Below are 22,366 nucleotides of genomic sequence, written 5' to 3' on the forward strand. Positions count from 1 at the left end.
GCTCATGATGCATAAGTGGGCCGGTGCATTTGGCCACCATCCAGAGATTCGGAAATTTCCTGGTTCTGTCTTCCACCCAAATGAAGCTTCAGTCCCTGCTGCAGTTTCCAGAAAGAACGCTCTATATTATAGGACTCTTACTTAGCCCTCTCTCTGTAGATCCTTTGTTGTGTATTCATAGTATTTGGTTTGCCAAACTTCCACCTAAAACCAGTTGTGATGGTAACTGGCACTCTGCATTTCCCCTCTTGTGGCCAGGAGATGTCACTGCCACATCTCATTTTACCTGAGAAGAAACCTGTTCCTTTACTGGGAGTACCCAGGAGGGATTGACCATGAAGTGAAAATGAAAAGCAAGGTAGCCAGTGCCAGGTAGCGCTGTTTTTTTGGTCCTGTTTTTAGAGAGTTTAGGCATGGTTTGACATTTAACAGATCTATGACTTCTGTTTCCTGTGTTTCTTTGGCAGCTGAAGGCTATGCTGCCTTTCAGGAAGACAGCTCTGGAGATGAAGCTGAAAGTCCTTCCAAAATGAAGAGGTCCAAGGGAATTCATGTTTTCAAGAAGCCCAGCTTTTCTAAAAAGAAAGAGAAGGATTTTAAAATTAAAGAGAAACCCAAAGAGGAAAAACATAAAGAAGAAAAGCACAAAGAAGAGAAACATAAAGAGAAGAAGTCAAAAGACTTGACAGCAGCTGATGTTGTTAAACAGTGGAAGGAGAAGAAGAAAAAGAAGAAGCCAATCCAGGAGCCAGAGGTGCCTCAGATTGATGTTCCGAACCTCAAACCCATCTTTGGAGTCCCTTTGACTGATGCAGCTGAGAGGACCATGCTGTACGATGGCATTCGGCTGCCAGCGGTTTTCCGTGAGTGTGTAGATTACGTGGAGAAGTATGGCATGAAGTGTGAAGGCATCTACAGAGTTTCAGGTATTGAGGACATGTGCTTCTCTTGGGGGTTTTAAGAAATTCACCTTCATTTTTTAAAGAAAGGAAAATGATTAGCTTGTGAGGAAAATTGTAGCATGGGTCCTGAGCCTTATTCATTTCCTTGATCCTTGCAGTTGAACAAAAATCCCTCACTGCACGCGTGCGTGCGTGTGTGTATGTGTTTGTGTGTGTTTTGATAGTTTGCTTTTTTCTGATGATACTACCTTCCATTAGGAGGCTTTATGCATGAGTCTTTCATAGTTTGCAGCCGCCCGGCTGAGTATAAGCAAAGCATAGGAGTAGTGTTCCTTCGCTCTGGTGTGCTCAGACTGTGCTGTATTCTTCTCACCTCTTTCCTCTCTGAGCAGAGCTCTGTGTTGTGAAGGAGAGGAGATATCTGGGTAAAGGACGCTTCAGAGACACTTTTATTAGCATAATCGTATTTCCTGAGTTAAGCTGAGGGACATGAAATGTTCTTTGTTAAATGTTTAGGCCCAAATGTGAATGCTTTTGTCAGCCATGTGCAGCTATTACATAGATTAATGAAATTGATTTTCCATTTATTTATGTTCCCTTTGTGTGAAAATTTAAATTTCATATTTGGCAAGAATATCTCATGTGGGTGTCTAGAATCAAGCAAAATGTAAAAGGAAAAAGATTTTATTTCTTGCAAAGTAGTAGGACTTTTTTATTGTGTAGTATGGAAGTCTTGCCCTGTGCAACATCTGTGTTCCAAATCATTACTTTCCTTTATTTTTTTTTTTTTTTTTTTTTTTTTTAAAGATTTTATTTATTTATTCATAGACACAGAGAGAGAGAGAGAGAGGCTGAGACACAGGCAGAGGGAGAAGCAGGCTCCATGCAGGGAGCCCGATGTGGGACTCGATCCCGGGTCTCCAGGATCACACCCCAGGCTGCAGGCGGCGCCAAACCGCTGCGCCACCAGGGCTGCCCCATTACTTTCCTTTAATTCAGTTTCTTAATACTGGAGATGTATTTTATAAAACTTGTTGGTAACACATTTTCATGATATGTCAAATCATACATATTTAGAATATAGAGATTATGTTGAGCTTTTCCATTTATTTGGTTCATACACATTTTTTAGAGGGCAGATTTGATATTTTTGATTTTTTGAGAAGGGACAGGCATCTTTGATAATTGAGGAACCTTTTACATAGTTCCATAGATACCATGCCGTCATTTAGACTCTTAACTGTTTTGGTAACATAGTACCATTTTGTAGAAAATAAAATCCACAAATTAGGTATTGAATTTATAACCGTTTAATAACACGAAAATAAACACATTTAAATGAATTTGCAAATTTGGCTTTTAAAACTAATGATGAATTGGTTTTTAAAGATTTAAACAGTACTAACACAGCTGCTTCTCTCACATGAGTTTGATAGGCACGAAGGAACTTTGTTTTAGGTGAAAGTTTCTCTGAAGAGTTTCTGTAGCTTTGTTCAAAGGATTCCTTTGTCTTTGACCTATTTTTGATGTTTGCATTCTTTTGGAGAGTCAGAGTTGCAGAACTCCTCTATTTGTGTGTCAGAGCATTCAAACGGAGCTGTTCCCCTGATCATTGACTCCTGGAGGCTGAGCTCTTGCTTTGATCAATTTTTTATTATTTTTTAAGCTCTGACAGTGTGCTGTATTCAGCACACTGTGGATTAAGTTTATGGCTGTGACTTTTCTATGACTTTTCTTTCTTTGAATGCCCATAATACTGTTTTCTGCTGGAAATTTTTGGCTTTTACTTATTCACATGTAAGTTCCACTGTTAAATACATATCATTTTGTGTATGCTCTTTTTTTACCTAAGACATTTTATTTGAAGTGTCCAATTAAAAAAAAATGGATAATTTCAGAGTAACAACAAACCAAACACATATTTTAATTGTTTATTTGTGCAGGTTTCTGGGTTGACACTATTGGGGAGAAAAATTAGATACATAAAAGAAAGAGAAAGTCTTTGTTAAGAATTTCAATTGAAGTTCTCACTGTGTTTTACTCATTGTCATAAAAATAAGAAAATGGGAATTATTTAGGCGCATGTGTGGCTCAGTTGGTTAAGTGTCTTTAACTCTTGATTTTGGTTCAGGTGATGATCCTTGGTTGATCCTTTGGTTAAGGATGGAACCCCACATCAGGCTCCATGCTCAGTGCAGAGTCTGCTTCTCTTCCTTTCTGCCACCTCCTCCCCCTCGGCCTGGTTGCTCATTCTTTCTAAAATAAATAATAAAATCTTAAAAAGAAAATGGGAATTATTTTCTAACTTTTCCTGCCTCAAAATAAAGATTATACAAAATAAGCTTTATGTTCTTACTTTCACATTTGGTGTTATTGATTTTATTTTGCCAGTGCTGGGTAAGTGATGATTGACAGAATTATTGTAATGCCATTGTAAGGGTTTCACATAAGATAAGGAACACCAAAGCCTGGATGTAAGCACTATTGATTATAAAATGCTATTGAGATTAGATGACACTTGAATATTTGCATCAACCATTATAGTCTCTCAGTCTTAATAATGTGGCTTGTTTCAAATGTTGGCCTAAAGTTTTAAGTATCAAACACAACAGAAAGCTACCTTGTACTTTAATGAGCAGTCACTAACACTGAATCCTTATCACTTAAATGCAGATTGGACTAGATTTAAAAACTTATAGAATGTTTGGAAAACAGTTTTGTGTGTCACTGTTTCTGTCCTATAAGAAAAGCAAAACAATTTGATTTTAGGAACCTTAAGTTTCTTTCTTTTTTTTTTTTTTTTTTTTTTTTGGTTGTTCCTGCTGTGTTCCAGATTAAGAAAACATATCATAGTTTAAGGTTAAAATAGAAATTAGATGGGGATTATTTAATGGACAAGATTTTTCAGAGTGTGTTTAGATAGCAAACCCCCCTTTTGCATTTATGATACAATGTTTGCAATAAAAAAGTAATTACCCACAACTTTTTGGACACACTTATAAATACTGAGTTGTGTGTTGTGTTATCAGTCTTGTGACTCATTAGAAAAAGGCAGTTGGCTGCTCATGTGGAACAAGATTTACACTTGGATTGTAGTTGAAGTTTTGCCTGAATTTTTAACTACGTAGATTTAAATTATTGTGTTTGAAACCTAAGATATTCCAAGATTGCTCTGACTTCTTTTCTAAATACTGAGTTTTCCCATTATTATTTAGCTTTTGGTTGAGTTCACCCTCACGGTGTAGTCTTTTATATTATTATTATTATTTTTTTTTTACAGAGGAATTCTATGCCCTTTGAGCAGATAAATACTTAATAACTAGAGGTTTGTTACTGTCAGATTAACCCTTTAGATCTCCCCCCAGGGGCAGGTGCCATGGTGAGAAAAGCTGTGTGTTTGTTTTCTTGATACTCTTCTTTCTATTCGGTATTTGAATGTTTTTAGGAATTAAATCAAAGGTGGATGAGCTGAAAGCAGCCTATGACAGAGAGGAGTCTCCAAATTTGGAAGAATATGAGCCTAACACTGTAGCCAGTTTGTTGAAGCAATATTTGCGAGACCTTCCGGAGAATCTGCTTACCAAAGAGCTGATGCCCCGCTTTGAGGAGGCTTGTGGGAGGAGCACAGAGAGCGAGAAGGTGCAGGAATTCCAGCGCTTGCTCAAAGAACTGCCAGAATGTAACTATCTTCTGATTTCTTGGCTGATCGTGCACATGGACCATGTTATCTCGAAGGAACTGGAAACAAAAATGAATATACAGAACATTTCTATAGTGCTCAGCCCAACCGTTCAGGTATATGGCCTTCTCTGCACACATGTCCTTTGATGCTGACCGCGGGGAGTGTTGGAGCCATTTTCTGTTGCTGAGTCACATACAAAGCAGTTAACCAGCAAAAGTAGGCAGTAGATAAGCCTGAATATTGGTCTTTTTCTTTCAGAATATGGACAGTGTCGTCATATGGCTGCATGTAGCTGTGTAATTTGACTATTGTATGCAGTCTTTGGTGTGGGTTCCTCTTTTTTTTTTTTTTTTTTTTTAGATTTTATTTATTTTTAATGAGAGATACAGAGAGAGAGAGAGGCAGAGACACAGGCAGAGAGAAAGAAACAGGCTCCATGCAGGGAGCCTGATGTGGGACTCGATCCCGGGTCTCCAGGATAACGCCCTGGGCTGAAGGTAGGCGCCAAACCGCTGAGCCACCCAGGTATCCCTGGTGTGGGTTTCTAAACCAGTTTCTGATGACAGTGATCTGTCTGTCATGAGGAGAGAAGCAGCCTGTGGTACCCACAATTATAAAGTTCATCTATAGAATTTTAAAGATTTCATTTATTTCTTCAAATAGCATTATTGCTTAATTATATCACATCCACATACCAGACTCAGGCACAAAGGAGCCCAACAACATTAGTTTGGTCAGAAATTTAACCTGGTCATTTCATTCATAAAGATCCTAGAGAAGGAAATTATAGAAATTTAATCTGAGGAGGCATTTCAGGGAATTGGGTAATGTGTTAATATAATATAAATTTACAGTATAAATACTTGGCCTTTGTTTATTACTGCTCACTTGATGCTGGCACAGAGTGTATCTTTTCCTTTAATTAGAATTATTGGGCAGCCCTGGTAGCGCAGCGGTTTAGCGCCGCCTGCGCCTGGGGTGTGATCCTGGAGACCTGGGATCGAGTCCCGCGTCGGGCTCCCTGTGTGGAGCCTGCTTCTTCCTCTGCCTGTGACTTTGCCTCTCTCTCTCTGTGTGTGTCTCAATAAATAAACAAAATCTTTAAAAAACAAAAGTCCTTGACAGAATTATTAATACTTTATTAAGGCTAGACACAAAAGACAAAAAAATGAAGTGACAGTTGTATTTTTTTTATGAGAAAAATTTTTTTAAAGATTTTATTTATTTATTCATGAGAAACAGAGAGAGGCAGAGACACAAGCAGAGAGAGAAGCAGGCTCTATGCAGGGAGCCGGATGTGGGACTCGATCCCGGGACCCCAGGATCATGCCCTGGGCTGAAGGCGGTGCTAAATTGCTAAGCCACCCAGGCAGCCCTGTGCTTTTTTTTTTTTTTTTTTAAGATTTTATTTATTCATGATTGACACAGAGAGAGAGAGGCAGAGAGACAGGCAGAGGGAGAAGCAGGCTCCATGCAGGGAATTGGATGTGGGACTCGATCCTGGGTCTCCAGAATCAGGCCCTGGGCTGAAGGTGGCGCTAAACCACTCAGCCACTCCGGCTGCCTCAGGCTGCCCTGTATTTTTATTTTAAGCTCTCTTTTTGGCCAGTATACTAGATTATTGTCAGCCATTGTTATAATGCACTGTTGTAAGAGTGCATTTTCTTATACTTGCATTGTTCATTGATTGTGTTTTGGAAGTAAAATGTTTCTCAGATTTCAACTTGATCATTCGGATTAGTCAGGATTTCAGAATTTGGTAAATATTACATTGTTACTTAATATTACTATAATAGAGATGATAGTTTCATAGAAAGTGCAAGTATATTATAAGGCTTAGGTAGAAAGTAGTTAATGAAAAAAAAAAAAAAAAGAAAGTAGTTAATGTCCTGAGCTCCTAGCACATGAACATCATATTTAAACACTGGCTGTGCAGATGTGCCCAGAAGGCATTTGTTTCTGGAGTGAGGGTTCTTCTATTCTCAGCCCAGCTTGACAACTCCAAGTGCTCTTCCTTCATATTCCTCAGCGTATCCATATGTGTGTGTGCCAAGGTCTCAAAATAACTCGAGAATAAAGAACATAGGAGTTTTAAAATCAGTTAATATTATATTGCTAAAAGGAACAGATTGATGGTCAGTAACCTCTGCAACCTTTTTCCTGTCCTTTCTCACTCAGTTCCTTATGGCGCTTGAATTCATGACTGAACTCCTCCTACTTTTCCATTTTCTTCTTTGAATTGGCCACTAAGTAGCAAAGCATGTCTGGTCCCTACTGAGGAGAACGGTCATTCCCATGTCTAGGATTAAAGGATATAAAGGATATACTCTGCACCAGACACAAGTTAAATGAAATAAAATGCTAATTTGAATAGTTTTTTTTTTTTTTTTTTTGCAAATCTTTTTATTTATTTTTTTCTTAGATTAGCAATCGTGTCCTATATGTGTTTTTCACACATGTGGAAGAGCTCTTTGGAAATGTGGTACTAAAGCAAGTGACAAAACCTCTTCGATGGTCTAACATGGCCACTATGCCCACACTGCCAGAGACCCAGGAGAACATCAAGGAGGAGATCAGAAGACAGGTGTGTGCTCTCAGCCCCATGCTTCAGCCCTGAAGAGCCTCCCTTTGCTCTGCTCCTTTTGGGTGATTATGATGATTGACAGTGATGATTAAGAGGAGGAGCTTTTGTTCACTGAGTACTTTGTGTGTGTCTGGAACTATGTTAGACACATTGTTAATGGTATGCCAAAGGCAGAAATTTCTGTCTGGCACTCTTTCATGCCAGTGAAGTCAGAATATTGTAGTAGAAAGAACACAGGTTTTGAAATCAAAAGACCTGGCTTTAAATTCTTCCTTGGTTTCTAATTAGCTGATTGATTTTTAGGCAAATTGTTCAACCTCTGTAAGCCTTGGTGATCCCATTTTAAAATGGGTCATCTCATGGTTTGATGTGAAGATTACTACCATGAATGAGATAATGCTGCCAGGCACGTTGTAAGGAGTCAAAAAATGTTAGCTTATCGGGACAACTTTGCTGTTATCAGCCATATTTTACAGACAAAAATAAATTTAGGGAAATTAAATAACTGACTCTGTGTTATATGGTTACTAAACTATAGGACCAGGATTTGACCCCAAATCCTGTACTTTTCTTCTATGCTATATTGGTAGAAGAAATAGTTCATTTGGTGGTGTGTGTGTGTGTTTAGCAAAACTGATTAAGAAATTCAAGACAAAGAAATCTACTTATATTTGATGATGATTATTGGCATACATGTTATCAAATTCCTGCTTAGTTTCTTTTCCTTTTGTCTCCTCTGAACTCCCACTATTAGTTGTCGATGTGTTGTGGGAAAGGATATGAATGAACTGTTACTGAGCCAATGTAAATTAATGACAAGAACTCAGTGCCCAAGGCAAAAAAGGATTTTTCAGTCATATCCTTGAAAAAATAGTTCATGCCATTATTTCATTCCCTTAATGATAATTGAGAAAGAGTTGGTTGTACATCTTTAGAAATTGCATGTGGTTTTATTTTAAGATGGTAAGACATGAGTTACCACTCAGTGTGGCATATTATTTTCTAGGAGTTTCTTTTGAATTGTTTACATCGAGATCTGCAGGCTGGGATAAAGGATTTATCTAAAGAAGAAAGATTATGGGAAGTACAAAGAATTTTGACAGCCCTCAAAAGGAAACTGAGAGAAGCTAAAAGACAAGTGAGTAAATTTGTTATTTTGGTACATCATGTTTATAATGGAATATAAACTATATGTGCTGGAATTTTTCTTACATACTATTTTAAGTTAGTTTTCTTTTAAAAACACAATATATACATGTTTTCTGAAGTGAAGTTCCCTTATGGGAAATCTATTTGCTTAAATGTTCCCAGCTAATCATTATTGGTCCTTCAGTTTGGTATCAGGGAAATGTTTAGTGTAGAAAGCTTTTTTTTTTTTTTTTTTTAATTTAAGAGATGATTTTACTGAAAGATGTTTTGTCATTTCCTGCTTAGTTGTATTTGTGAACAACAGAAGCAGTCGGATAGTGAGACATTTCAGAGATGGCTGGGGAATCTGAGGCCTTTGAGTCAGCTCTTAGGAAACATAAGGAGGTCCTGAAGATAAGGAGGAGTTTTAGTCACCTAATAGGAAGAGCAGCATGTAACTCCTGATAAGTTTGGGGTATATGAGTCAGGCTTTTGCTGTCCTCTAGCTTAGCCTGTGTTGCTTGGCTCTGGGACTGTGAATTGCCTAGCCACACCAAGGCTAAGATCTCAGATCATTGGACCCTCTTACAACCCACATGCAGGTTCAACGCCACGCCCCAAATAGTACTTCCATGGAACGTTAGCATTTATCAGACTGAGAGAGTGTGATCAGTGGTGGGTCGCCATTGTGGTTGTGCTAACAGGCAAAATCAGCCCATGTACTTACGTTACTTTGATGGTAGAGGTTTGCATTGATTGATTGATTGATTGATTTTATTCATGAGAGACACAGAGGGAGAGGGAAAGAGACACAGGCAGAGGGAGAAGCAGACTCCCTGCAGGGAGCCTGATGTGGAACTTGATCCTGGGCCCCCCAGGATCAGGCCCTGGGCTGAAGGTGGCATTAAACCGCTGAGCCACCTGAGCTGCCCAGAGGTTTGCATTTATGTGGAGGTTGGCTTCGTCAGAAAGGAAGCATTCGTGGGATTTTTACACGTGTACTCCAGGACTGGCAGACCAGCAAAAGCCCTTTGTGTATTTTTCCTCCTTTCCTACTGCTTACCAGATTATCTATCTTTTGCTTCCTGTGCCTGTTGTCATTATTGTTCCTTTCATGCGTCAGCCTGGAATCAGTGACTGACTGATCAGCCATCATGGTTATAATTGCTGACCGTGTGGCTTTGCCCATCAGACTTTAAATGAAGGTCTCTGACCTGTGACAGTTGCGTCTCAGTGCTACTCATGCTTCTCTCTTGCATAAAGGAGTTGTGACAGAGCAGCCAGAGCCATTAGAGAAGGGGATAGATCACTTTTACTTTACTAGTTTTCTTTATGCTATCTTTTTATACCTGTTCATTAATTCATAAATTTTCCAAAGGTGCTGTCAAGTTGACTTCAACTTTGAGGAATAAATTACTTTTATTTTTTAATCCCCCACCTTGCCAATCCAGAAATAAATTATTTTTAAAGATAGAAGTAATATAGCTCATTGTATTAACAAAACCAAAGAATAAAAAAAACCACAAGATCATGTCAATAGATGCAGAAAAGCATTTAGCAGAATTCAACACTCATAATAAAAGCTCTCAGCAAAGTCATTCTCAGCCTGATAAAGGGTGTCTATGAAAAAAATCAGCGATTAATATTGTACTTAATGGTGAAAGTCTGAATGCTTTCTCCTAAGATTGGGTGTACAAGGCAAGGATTTCTGCTTTCACCACTCTTCAACATTGTACTGGATGTTCATGTTAGCTAGTACGATAAAGCAAGAAAACAAATTGGAGAGAAGTTTTTCTATGCAGACAACATGACTATCTGCATATAAAATCCTAATGAATCTATAAAAAAAAAAAACCCTAGAAGTCCATTTAGCAAAGTTGTAGCATACAAGATCAGATACACACACAGAAGTCTGTTGTATTTCTTTATATTAGCAATGAGCAGTTAGATATTAGCCTAAAAAGAAAAATGAAGACCTAAATAAATGGAGTGCTATCTCTTAATATTGTTAAGATGTTAGGTGTTTTCAATTTCATCTGTGGCATCAATCCCAATCAAAATCTAAACAAGTGGGCTTTTTTTGTTTTTGTTTTTTTGAAAATAACAAGCTCCTCTAAAATTTATGTGGAAATACAAATGATCTAAATGATTGTGGAAAAAGAACAACATTGGAGGATTCACACTACCTGATTTTAAGACTTTCTATGAAGCTACAGTAACTAAGACGGTAGGTATTGGATAAAGGTAGACATATAGAATAGAAAGTTCAGAAGTGGACCCCACACATACATGGGCAGTTAGTTTTCAACAAAGCTGATAAGACAATTCATTGGGGAAGGATTTTCTTTTCAACAAATGATGCTGGAACAACTGGATATCTGTATGCCAAAAAAGAATAACCAAAACAAAACCTTGACTCTTTCTATGTAGCATACATAAAAATTAATTCAAGATGAACCATACATTAAGACGTTTAAAAAAAAATTCCAGAAGAAAAAGCTAGAAGTTCTTATTGACTTTGGCTTAGGCAGTGATTTCTTAAATAGGACACCATGGACCATAAGAGAAAAATTTGTTAGATTACATTTCATCAGTGTGCTAAAAACATACCCTTCAAAAGACACTGTTAATAAAATGAATATACAAGTCAGAGGCTGTGACAAAATATTTGCAAAAACACATACCTGATAAAAGATTTGAGTATGTAAAAAACTCTTAAGAAGAAGACAATTCAAGGTATTTTTTTTAGACTATTTTTTAAAGATGTTATTTATTTATGAGAGAGGCAGAGACATAGGCAGAGGGAGAAGCAGGCTCCCTGTGTGAAACCTGATGCTGGACTTGATCCTGGGACCCCAGGATCACGCCCTGAGCTGAAGGCAGGTGCTCAACCACTGAGCCACCCAGGTGTCCCGGAGTTTTGTTTTGTTTTTTTTTTTCTGAAGCAGATGTAGGTTCACAGCAAAATTGGAAGGTACAGAGATTTCCTGTATAAACTCTGCTCTCCCATCACAGTACAGTACATTTATTGCAATAACAATTCAGTTTTAAAAAGGCAAAAAAGGGGGAATCCCTGGGTGGTGCAGTGGTTTAGCGCCTGCCTTTGGCTCAGGGCGTGATCCTGGACACCCAGGATCGAGTCCCACGTCGGGCTCCTGGTGCATGGAGCCTGCTTCTCCCTCTGCCTGTGTCTCTGCCTCTCTCTCTCTCTGTGTGACTATCATAAATAAATAAAAATTAAAAAAAAAAAGGGCAAAGAAGTTGAATAGGCACTTTAACATGTACAGATGGCAGATAACATGCAAAGATGCTCAATATCATTAGTCATTAAAGAAATACAAATTGATGGGGGATGCCTAGGTGGCTCAGCGGTTTGGTGCCTGCCTTCCACCAGGCACTCCAGGGCATGGTCTTGGAGTCCTGGGATCGAGTCCCGCATCGGGCTCCCTGCATGGAGCCTGCTTCTCTCTCTGCCTGTGTCTCTGCCTCTCTCTCTTTCTGTCTTTCATGAATAAATAAATACACTACACACCAATAAGAATGACTCAAATTAAAATACCAGGTGTGGGGGTACCTGGGTATGAGCTAGCTCAGTTGGTTAAGCATCTGACTCTTGATTTTGGCTCAGGTCATGGTCTTGGCGTCGTGAGATTGAGCCCTGCATTGGGCTCTGTGTGGAGCATCTAGCCTGCCTGGGATTCTCCCTCCCACTGTCCCCCACACTCTCCCTCTCTAAAAAAAAAAGTAAAAATAAAAATACCAGGTGTTGACAAGAACATGGGGCAACTGGAAATCTCATTGTTGCCCTTGATAATGCAAAATGACAACAGTAATTTTGGAAAACAATTTGGCAGTTTCTTATAAAGTTAAACATATGGTTACCATATGACCAAGCAGTCCCACTTTTAGGTATTTAAAAGAAGAAAGCATATATCCACATAAAGCAGATATGTATGAAATGTTTGTAACAGGTCTAGTTATAATAGCTCAGATCCAGGAAGGATCCAGGTGTCCCATCAGCTGGTGAATGGATGAACAAATTGGTGTACGTTTGTATCATGGCATATTACTCAGCAAACTACTAATACAAACAACAAAATAGATGAATAGTAAAAGCATTAGGCTACGTGAAAGAAGATTTTTTTACTGGGCGCCTGGGTGGCTCAGTTGGTTAAGCATCTGCCTTTGGCTCAGGTCATGATCTCAGAGTCCTGAGATTGATCCCCATATCTGGCTCCCTGCTTGGCGGGGAGTCTGGTTTTCCCTCTGCCCCTCCTTTGCTCATGCTCTCTTTCTCCTCTCTCAAATAAATAAGTAAAATCTTTTAAAAAATATTTCTTACTGATTGATTCAATCTATATGAAACTTAAGAAGAGTCAAAACTATAGGAATAGAAAACAGGTCAGTGGTTGCCAGGGATCAGCAAATGGTGAAGGAACCCAACGGTACTTTGGTGAGGGAAACGTGTCATGTTTGTGGTGGTGGTTACTCAACTGTATTCATTTGTCAATTAATTGAATTGTATACTTAAAGTGGACACCCTCCAAAAAAGAAAGTATCACAGAAAGTAATTTTATATGGATGGGTTTAGAAATGATGAGCACAGTAACTAATCAGAATTGAACATTTTTCATGGTGCAGCCACAAACTAAGATCCATATTTTATTTTCCAAGCCCAGTTAACAAATGCTCATCTATCCAGATAGTTCATCTGACTGTTACTGTTACTTTTTCAATTCTAGGAAATGAAAAGGAAACGTCTAAATGGTGATGGTGTGAAATTGTTGAATATGTGTTATATTTGGGCTGACCAGTGCTTTTTCATTTCTTTCTTGACAGGAGTGTGAAACAAAGATTGCACAAGAGATCGCCAGTCTTTCAAAAGAGGATGTTTCCAAAGAAGAAATGAATGAAAATGAAGAAGTTATAAATATTCTCCTTGCTCAGGTAAGCTAAACTTTTTTCTCTATATTATAAGATCCTTTTTTAAAAATAAAAATTGTACAAATTTAAAGTGTACAGCATGGTGATTTGAAATGATTACTACAGTGAAACTAATAAACAGTCTCCTCATCTAGTTACCTTTTTCTTTTGTGATGGGAACACCTGAAATCCATTTTTGTAGTGTATTTCTAGTATTCAGTACAGTATTATCAACCATAGTCATCATGCCTGTAATTCCAGATCTCTAGACTTTTTCATCCTTTGTAATTGCAACTTTGTATTTTTTTACCAACATCTCCCCATTTTCCCTATCCCCCCGCCTCTCTCTGGTAACCACTATTCTGCTCTGTACTTCTTTGAGTTCTGCTTTTTTTTTTTTTTAAGATTCTACCTAGAAGTGAGATCATACACTGTCTTTCTCTGGCTTATTTCACTTTGTGTAATGTCCTCTAGGTTTATCCGTGTTGCCATACATGGCAATATTTCCTTCTTTCTCATGGCTGAATAATACTCCTGTGTATGTGTGTGTTTATACACACCCCACATCTTCTTTATCCATTCATGCATTGACCATTGGGTTGTTTTCATATTTTGACTATTGTGAATAATTCTCCAGTAAACATGGCAGTGCAGGTATCTCTTCAGTATCCTTTTCATTTCCTTTGGGTATATACCCAGAGGTAGAATTGCTGGATCATATGGTAGTTGTTTTTTTTCCCAAGATTTTATTTACTTATTCATGAGAGACACGGAGAAAGAGGCAGAGACATAGGCAGAGGGAGAAGCAGGCTTCTTGCTGGGAGCCTGATGTAGGACTCGTTCCCCGGACCCGGGATCACGCCCTGAGCTGAAGGCACACACTCAACCACTGAGCCTCCCAGGTGTCCCTCATATGGTACTTCTATTTTTTGTTTTTTGAGGAACCTCCATTCTGTTTCCCATAATGGCTGTATACAGTTTACATTCCCATCAGGAGTGTACAAGAAGTCTGTTTTCTCTACATCCTTGCTGGCAGTTGTTCTCTTTTGTGTTGTTGTTTTTTATAATAGCGATCCTAACAGTTGTGAGGTAATATCTCATCATTGTTTTGATTTGCATTTTCCTGATAATTAGTGATGTTGGGCATCTTTTGATAGATCTGCTGGTCATTTGTAGGTCTTCTGTTTAGAAATGCCTATTCAAAAAAAAAAAAAAAAATAGAGATGCCTATTCAGGGACACCTGGGTGGCTCAGCAGTTGGGCATCTGCCTTCGGCTCAGGGTGTGATCTTGGAGTCCTGGAATCGAGTCCTGCCTTGGGTTCCCTGCATGGAGCCTGCTTCTCCCTCTGCCTCTCTGTGTGTCTCTCATGAATAAATAAATAAAATCTTGAAAGAAAGAAAGAAAGAAAGAAAGAAAGAAAGAAAGAAAGAAAGAAAGAAAGAAAGAAAGAAAGAAAGAAAGAAAGAAAGAAAGAAAGAAAGAAAGAAAGAAAGAAAGAAAGAAAGAAAGAAAGAAAAGAAAGAAAGAAAGAAAGGAGGGAGGGAGGGAGGGAGGGAAGGAAGGAAGGAAGGAAGGAAGGAAGGAAGGAAGGAAGGAAGGAAGGAAGGAAGAAAAAGAACTGCCTATTCAGGTCCTTTGCTCATTTTTGAATTGGGTTGGTTGTTTTCAACCCATTGAATCCTTTGCATTCCTTTTATAGTTTGGATGTTAACTCTTCATCTGATGTGTGGTTTGCAAATATTTTCTTCCATTCTATGGGTTGTCTCTTCACTCTGTTGACTTCTTCCTTTGCTGTACAGAAGCTTTTTAGTTTGATGCCATCCCATTTGTCTGTGTTTTGCTTTAGTTGCCTGCTTTTGGGGTTATATTTAAAATGAATGAATGAATGAATGAATGAATGAATAAATAAATAATAAATAAAAAAAAATTCATTGCCCAGACCAGTGTCAACAGACCTTTTCCATGAGTTTTCTTTTTCTAATAGTTGTGTGGTTTAGGTCTTCTATTTAAATCTTTAACTCATTATAAGTTTATCTGTATATATAGAGTGAGTGAGATAAGGGTCCAGTTTTATTCTTTTGCATGTGGAAGACAAGTTTCCCTACACCATTTATTGAAGGGATGGTCCTTTCCCTATGTGTTCTTGGCACCTTTGCAAAGATCAGTTGGCCATAAATGTGTGGATTTATTTTTGGGACTGTGCTCCACTCTAATGGTCTGTGTCTTTTTCTGCCAGTACCATACTGTTTTATTATAGCTTTTGAAATCAGTATACTTTGATATCAGGTAGTGTGATACCTCTAACTTTGTTCCTTTTGTTCAAGATTGCTTTGACTATTAGCAGTCTTTTTTGGTTCTTTATAAATTCTAAGATTGTTTTTCCTGTTTCTGTGAAAAGCACCATTGGAATTTTGAATCTTTAGCTCTCTTTGGGTAGTATGGACATTTTAACAGTATTATTTCTTCTGATCCATAAACATGGGATATTTTTCCATTTATTTGTGTCTTCAGTATTTTTCATCAGTGTTTTAGTTTGAGTAGTTCTTTTACTTCTTTGGTTAAATTTACTCTAAGTATTTTATTTTTTGATACTATTGTAAATGGAATTTTCTGAATTTTCAAATAGTTTGCTAGTGTATAAAAACAACTGATTTTTCTATGTTGATTTTTAGATGCTGCAATTTTACTGAATTGGTTTATTCTAACAGGTTTCTTGTTTTTTGTTGTTTTTGGTAGAGTCTTTAGGCTTTTCTATATATAAGATCACGTCTGCAAACAGAAACAATTTTACTTCTTTCCAGTTTGGATACCTTTTATTTCTTTTCCTTGTCTAATTACTCTGGCTAGGACTTTTAGTACTGAATAGTGAATAGAAGTGGCATGATTGTCTTGTTCCTGACCTTAGAGGAAATGCTTTTAACCTTTAATTGTTAAGTATGATGTTACCTATGAACCTTTTTAATAAAAGGCTATTTGATGTATGTTCCTTCTAAACCCACTTTGTTAAGACTTTTTATCATGTAAGGAAAAATTAGAATTTTTCCAAATGCTTTTTTGCATCTATTGAGATGATCATAGGATTTTTATATTTCATTCTGTCAATGCGGTATATCACATTTATTGATTTGCATGTGTTGAACTATCCTTGCACTCCAGAGATAAATTACACTACATCATGTTATATGATCTTTTTAATGTGTTGTTGAATTTGGTTTGCTTGTATGTTGTTGAAGATTTTTACATCTGTGTTCATCAGAAATATTATCCTGTAATTTTCTTGCAGTATCTTTCTCTGGCTTTGGGGTGAGGGTAATGCTGGCCTTGTAGAATGAAGTTTGGCAGCATTTTCTTAGAAGTTTTCTTAGAAGAATTTGAAAAGGATTGGCATTATTATAAATGTTTGGTAGAATTCACTTGTGAAGCTAATTGGTCCTGGTTTTTGCTTGGTTAAGTGATTTTTGATGTACTGATTGAATCTTTGTACTGCTCTGTTCAGATTTTCTGTCTTCATGATTCAGTGTTGGTGTAGGTAGTATGTTTCTAAGAACATATCCATTTCCTCTAGGTTATCCAGTTTGTTGGTATATAAATGCTTATAGTAGTATCTTATAATGCTTTGTATTTCTGTGGTATCAATTATTATGTTTCCTTTTTCATTTATAGTTTTTTTTTTTAAGATTTTATTTATTCATGAGAGACACACAGAGAGAGGCAGGCAGAGGCACACAGGCAGAGGGAGAAGCAGGCTCCATGCAGGGAGCTCGACGTGGGACTTGATCCCGGGTCTCCAGGATCACCCTGGGCCAAAGGTGGCGCTAAACCGCTGAGCCACTGGGGCTGCCTAGATTTTATTTATTTATGAGAGGCACAGAGAGAGAGGCAGAGACATAGGCAGAGGGAGAAGCAGTCTCCATGCAGGGAGCCCGATGTGGGACTCGATCCCGGAACTCTGGGATCACGCCCTGGGCCAAAGGCAAACGCTCAATGCTGAGCCACCCATGGATCCCTCTGTTTATTTTTGCTCTGCTCTGTATCATTTCCTCTCTTCTAATTTTAAGTTTAATTTGTTCTTTTTCTAACACCTTGAAGTGTAGAGATAGGTTGTTTCAGATATTTTTTCTTTCCACTTTATTCATCCCTAGAAATTTGATTTCTTCTTTGACCCGTTGGTTGTTCAGAGTGTTGCAAGACTCTTAATGGTCATCATTTATTAAATTTGAGAAGCTCAACTACAGAGGTGTGAATTCTTTAAAGAAACTTATAAGCTGATTTAGCAGCCTTAGAGGAATCATACAGGTCTTACCTGTATGTGGTGTTTGCTTAAGTGTTCAGCTGGAGAAAGAAACTACCTTCTACTGATTACTTTTTACTAGACACTATTCCAGATGCTTTACTTGACCTCATTTTATCCACATACAGGTTTGAGTATAGGTGTTTTCACTAACTTTAGATTAGTTGTACCTGTTCCATATTAATGAGATTGGACTTTAATAAAGATTTTAAAACATATTCTTTCTGACCACAGAGTTTGGGAAATGTAACCATACAGATTTCATCTTGAAATGTAACCATACAGATTTTATCTGATTGTTGTTACTGATAACACCTGTTTAGATATTTTGATTTTTAATTTTTTATGAGTGCAAGTTGTTGGAATTGTTTTATTATTCACTCATTGATTTGACAAATGGCTCTTGAGTATCTACTGTATTCCAAGCATGGAGCTGAAGATGAATTCCTTTCTTTCTCTCAGCCTTACTATGTTCTGGAATTTCCTAGAGCTTAACCAGAAATGAATGAAGTTTTAGGGGCGCCTGGGTGGCTCAGCAGGTGAGCTGCTGCATGATCGCACAGTCCTGCGATCAAGTCCCACGTGGGGCTCCCTGCAGGGAGCCTGCTTCTCCCTCTGCTTACGTCTCTGCTTCTCTCTCTGTGTGTCTCATGAATAAATAAAATCTTTTTTTTTTTTAAAGAATGAAGTTCTAGGCTCTGACGGCAGAATCTGCACTCCCAGAAATTCATGGATGTGGGATACCTAAAGCTGGACGAGTTCCAGTCCTTTTCTCACCTTGATTTGTCCAGCAGGGACACATAGCAGACAGGATCAAGTCCCAGATCATATCTATTTCAGTTTTTCAATCTGATATTCCTCGGCATATTAGCTTTACTAGGTGTATTGGGGTAAAGGGAACATCTGTGTTCAGAAACCCCTGGGGAAGGAACACTGCATATTCCCTCTCCAAGGGCTTGCTCGTGCCTGCCAAGTCTAGAACTTGACCAAGTCTTTCAGGTTCAATCACAGGTGCTTATCCTCTGGATACCTGGAGTTGGGAAGAACGTGCTGTAGGGCCTTGCCTCCAACTCCTCGTTTTCATAGCCATACATTTCTGTCTCTGAAAATCTGCTTTGGTTCTTTTCTATAGGTTGGAGGGGCTAGGTAGATCTTGGACAGAGAGGGTTTGTGTCCCCCCCCCCCCCGCCCCCCCTTTGGTGATCCAGTTTTAGAAATGCATAATCTGTGAAAGCAGAATATGTATTGTTCATTTACTATTTATCCCTGGGGATATGGGTTGAGGAGGAGAAAGGTTTTCTTCTGGGAACATCTTTACTAGATCTGCTTTAAGGTGATATTGACATCAGTTGTGTATCTCCTGGGTCCTTTTCCCAGTGGCACTGTCAGGGGCCATCTTGACCCTGAGACACTCCCTTTACTGAGAGGTGGGAAGACGTTCAGGGGGGACTGGGAGTCAAAAACACACACACTTGACCTTTGGCCCATTGTGATGGCCTCATAGAGAGCCTTTGCAAAATGAGGGATTCCTGGTTGGCATTTTATGTCTTGAGAAAAATCTAGACATTCCTCCCAAGTAACTTAGTCTTATCTTTTCTCAGAGAACCTTTTCTTCACATTAAGGAAACAGGAGACAGGCTTTGCTGTACAAGCTTTCTCATAACTTGTGTTATGTATGTATGGGGCTAAAGGATTCAAGGGAACATAGGGGACCCCAGAAAAGTGACATTTCTTAGACTCATACTCTCAAAGGTGTTCATCCAGTAACTGTTATTTCAGGAGAATGAGATCCTGACTGAACAGGAAGAGCTTCTAGCCATGGAGCAGTTTCTGCGCCGTCAGATTGCCTCAGAAAAAGAAGAGATTGAACGCCTCAGAGCTGAGATTGCTGAAATTCAGAGGTAAAGGAAAGCGGAAGGTTTTGAGTTTGCAAGAATGTTTACTGAAATATAAACATAAAATTGTTTCAGCTCTCAGACTTTCATATGCAAGAACTAGGCATCTGAATCAGTCATTTTTAAGTTTCTTCTTTTCTCTCTTTTTAAAAAATCTATTTATTTGAGAGAGTGTGTGCATGCAGTTGCAGGGGAGACAGAATCCGAAGCAGACTCTCTGCTGAGCACAGAGCCCTTGGGCTCCATCCCGTGACCCCAAGCTCATGACCTGAGCTGAAACCAAGAGTCAGAAGCTCACTTGACTGAGCCACCCAGGTGGCCCTGAGTTTCTTCTTAAGTCTTAAGAATGGTGCTGTATTAAGCAAATTCAAGGAAACCTGGTGAATCTAAAGGAAGGGTGGGGAGGGAGCAGCATTCCTTCCTCTGATCACTGGTCCTTTTCTCTTGGCAGCCGTCAGCAGCATGGCCGCAGTGAGACCGAGGAGTACTCCTCTGACAGTGAGAGTGAGAGTGAGGATGAAGAGGAGCTGCAGATCATCCTGGAGGACTTACAGAGGCAGAATGAAGAGCTAGAAGTAAGCACCAGCTTCCAGAAACTCCTAGAGGCCACCTCTTCCCCTTGGAAGTGGTCTTCCTTTCCTTGGGAAACAGTGAGGCAGCTGAGTAGAGAGGAATTTAGGGGACCTTTCCCCAGAGAACAGATTCCTGTGTAGGAGGCCCCCACTAGCCGTTCTCTGTTCCTGAATCATTGTCATCTTGACCTTCTTAAGTGACAGCTGTTCTCTTGTCACCCCTCCAGATAAAGAACAATCACTTGAATCAGGCGGTTCACGAGGAGCGGGAGGCCATCATCGAACTGCGGGTACAGCTCCGCCTGTTGCAGCTGCAGCGAGCCAGGCCCGAGCCGCAGGGACAGGACGATGACGAGCCGCCCAGAGACGGCGCCCTGGAGGTGAAGGCAGCTAAGGAGCAGCCGAAGGCAGGCAAGGAGCAGGCCAAGCCGTCACCAAGCAGAGACAGAAAGGAGACACCCATCTGAGCGGCCCGAGCGTCACGGAACCTCCAGACCCGACGAGACCTGTGCATCTTACTGTAATCCCGAGAGTCAGAGTGCACAACTCTCCGCTGTACATTCTGTAAAGATGTCTTTCCTTCTCAGACTCTTCCTTCTCTCACACGTATGACTTCTCCGCGTCAGGCTCAGGTTACACAGGAGGACAGAGCAGTGCACGCATTGTGGGCTTGTAGGGGACAGATGAGATTTCCAGATAGTGTCAGCTTATTTAAAGATTAATTTTGTTAACTAAAACTATTTTAACCCTTGAGTGGCTTCTTTTTAAACCAAAAATTGTCTTTCTTTGCTTTTTTATTATAGCAGAATCAGGATCTCTTCCTCTCGTTCGGGGTGGGGGTGGGGGAGAGCCAAACAAGGTAAATACTGTTTCCGCCTTGTGGATTGCCCCATAGCCTCACCGTCCGGGATCTCTGCTTACTAGTCACTCCTGCTTGTGCCTTTTACACCTTTCCGGTGCAGATTATATAATGGGGAGCTGCCTCATATTTCCTGACTGGCCACAATGGCTCTTATGGAGGTTACCTTTACCCACCCTGTCACCCTCTCCTCTGACAGTCCTAAACCACAGTCCATGGGCCTGAGTCACGGGATGGCCCAGCCAGTCACAGACAGAACTGCCAGGGGAGCCTGCCTGCCCGCCCCAGGCAGCGTGGCTCGCGTGGCCGCCTCCTCCTGCCGGCTCCTCGCTGCTGGTGATCAGCGCGTGCTTTTCACTGGGTCGGTCGAAGGTAGCTGCCTGACCTAAGACGTTCATGCAGAGGATCTGTTGCTTAACCCAGAAATCTGTCTGACCTGCCATTAAACACAGAAGGACGTAGATTGCTTGCTTGGGCTAGAATGTAAAAGTCTCTTTGCCTGAATAAGCCATATATGCTCTTAAACACAAGTCTTCAGTTCCCTGTATCATCTCCGCGAACCTGCTGATGGACTCCCGATTGACGAGATTGAGCAATAGAAAAACACTTTCCCTTTAAGTGATAGCTGTGATCCCTGACCCCGTCCTCTTGCTTCTACAGCTTGTCTGGTGACTGAGGCATCTGGGAGGTCAGCTCTCAGGCACCTGGGATCGGTCACCCTGTCTGAGTAAACGGCACCCATGAGGTAGGTGAGCTCTCATGGCTGTGAAGACATACCCCACACACTCAAGGTGATGGAAACAAACCCCCACGAGGGCTCTGTCCTCTCCTAGTTACTATTTATTTTCAGCACCTGTTTGATGCGGTTTTTTTATTCTCTACCTATTGCACTGTTGTGACTTGTTGGCCATTGTTTGATTTTTGTACGAGAAAAAGCTTTGTTATAGAAATCAGCATACTATTTTTTTAAATCTGGAGAGAAGATATTATGGTGACTGCAGATATGGTCAGGTGTCAAATATAAACGTATAAAAGCCTTCTTGCTGTCCTGTCGGTCATATTACATTCATTTCATATTTGCTGGCAATATTGAAGGTTTCTTTTTTGTTTGTGTAAACTCTTAATTTCTATCAAGGTGTCATGGATTTTTAAAATTAGTATTTCATTACAGTTGTCTCAGCATTGGTTAACTAATTTTTGCCAGGACCATTATTGATCAAGCAAATAAATTCAACAGCCATTTGAGGAAAAAAACAGCAGTGTCTTTTTTGTACACATTCTCTCTTTGTAGGAGTTAGTGTCCCACGGCTGGCAAGGAGTTGGTGGGCTACCTTCTTGAAGGTCCAAGCATATACTAACCTTTGGTTTAACTCGCTGCCTGCTGCTCACTCGGACCGGATGCCCCTTGCCCATTGCTAGGGTTCGCTGTGCTTCGAGTGGGTGCCGGCTGCTGACCAGGATCGGGGCTGTGGCTGGCTCTGCGAGCGACGTCCTGCCTACAGCGGAAAGTGCCCTTCGAAACCATGCA

At 39.8% G+C, this 22,366-nt stretch overlaps 1 protein-coding gene across 4 annotated transcripts in view; it reads left to right on the forward strand.

Annotated features, from left to right (window-relative positions):
* Window positions 1–22,092, forward strand: part of RALBP1 (ralA binding protein 1) — a 54,934-nt gene extending 32,842 nt beyond the window's left edge. For all 4 annotated transcript variants that reach the window (XM_038543856.1, XM_038543857.1, XM_038543855.1 and 1 more), the window contains exons 3-10: window positions 468–926; window positions 4,348–4,697; window positions 7,007–7,168; window positions 8,175–8,306; window positions 13,136–13,243; window positions 19,292–19,413; window positions 19,859–19,982; window positions 20,207–22,092. In XM_038543856.1, the coding sequence (XP_038399784.1) occupies window positions 468–926; window positions 4,348–4,697; window positions 7,007–7,168; window positions 8,175–8,306; window positions 13,136–13,243; window positions 19,292–19,413; window positions 19,859–19,982; window positions 20,207–20,446 (1,697 nt within the window). In that variant the 3' untranslated portion in view covers window positions 20,447–22,092. The remainder of the gene's footprint in view (window positions 1–467; window positions 927–4,347; window positions 4,698–7,006; window positions 7,169–8,174; window positions 8,307–13,135; window positions 13,244–19,291; window positions 19,414–19,858; window positions 19,983–20,206) is intronic.
* The last annotated feature ends 274 nt before the right edge of the window (window positions 22,093–22,366 follow it).

This window comes from Canis lupus, chromosome 7, assembly GCF_011100685.1.
Source record: "Canis lupus familiaris isolate Mischka breed German Shepherd chromosome 7, alternate assembly UU_Cfam_GSD_1.0, whole genome shotgun sequence".
NCBI lineage: Eukaryota > Metazoa > Chordata > Mammalia > Carnivora > Canidae > Canis > Canis lupus.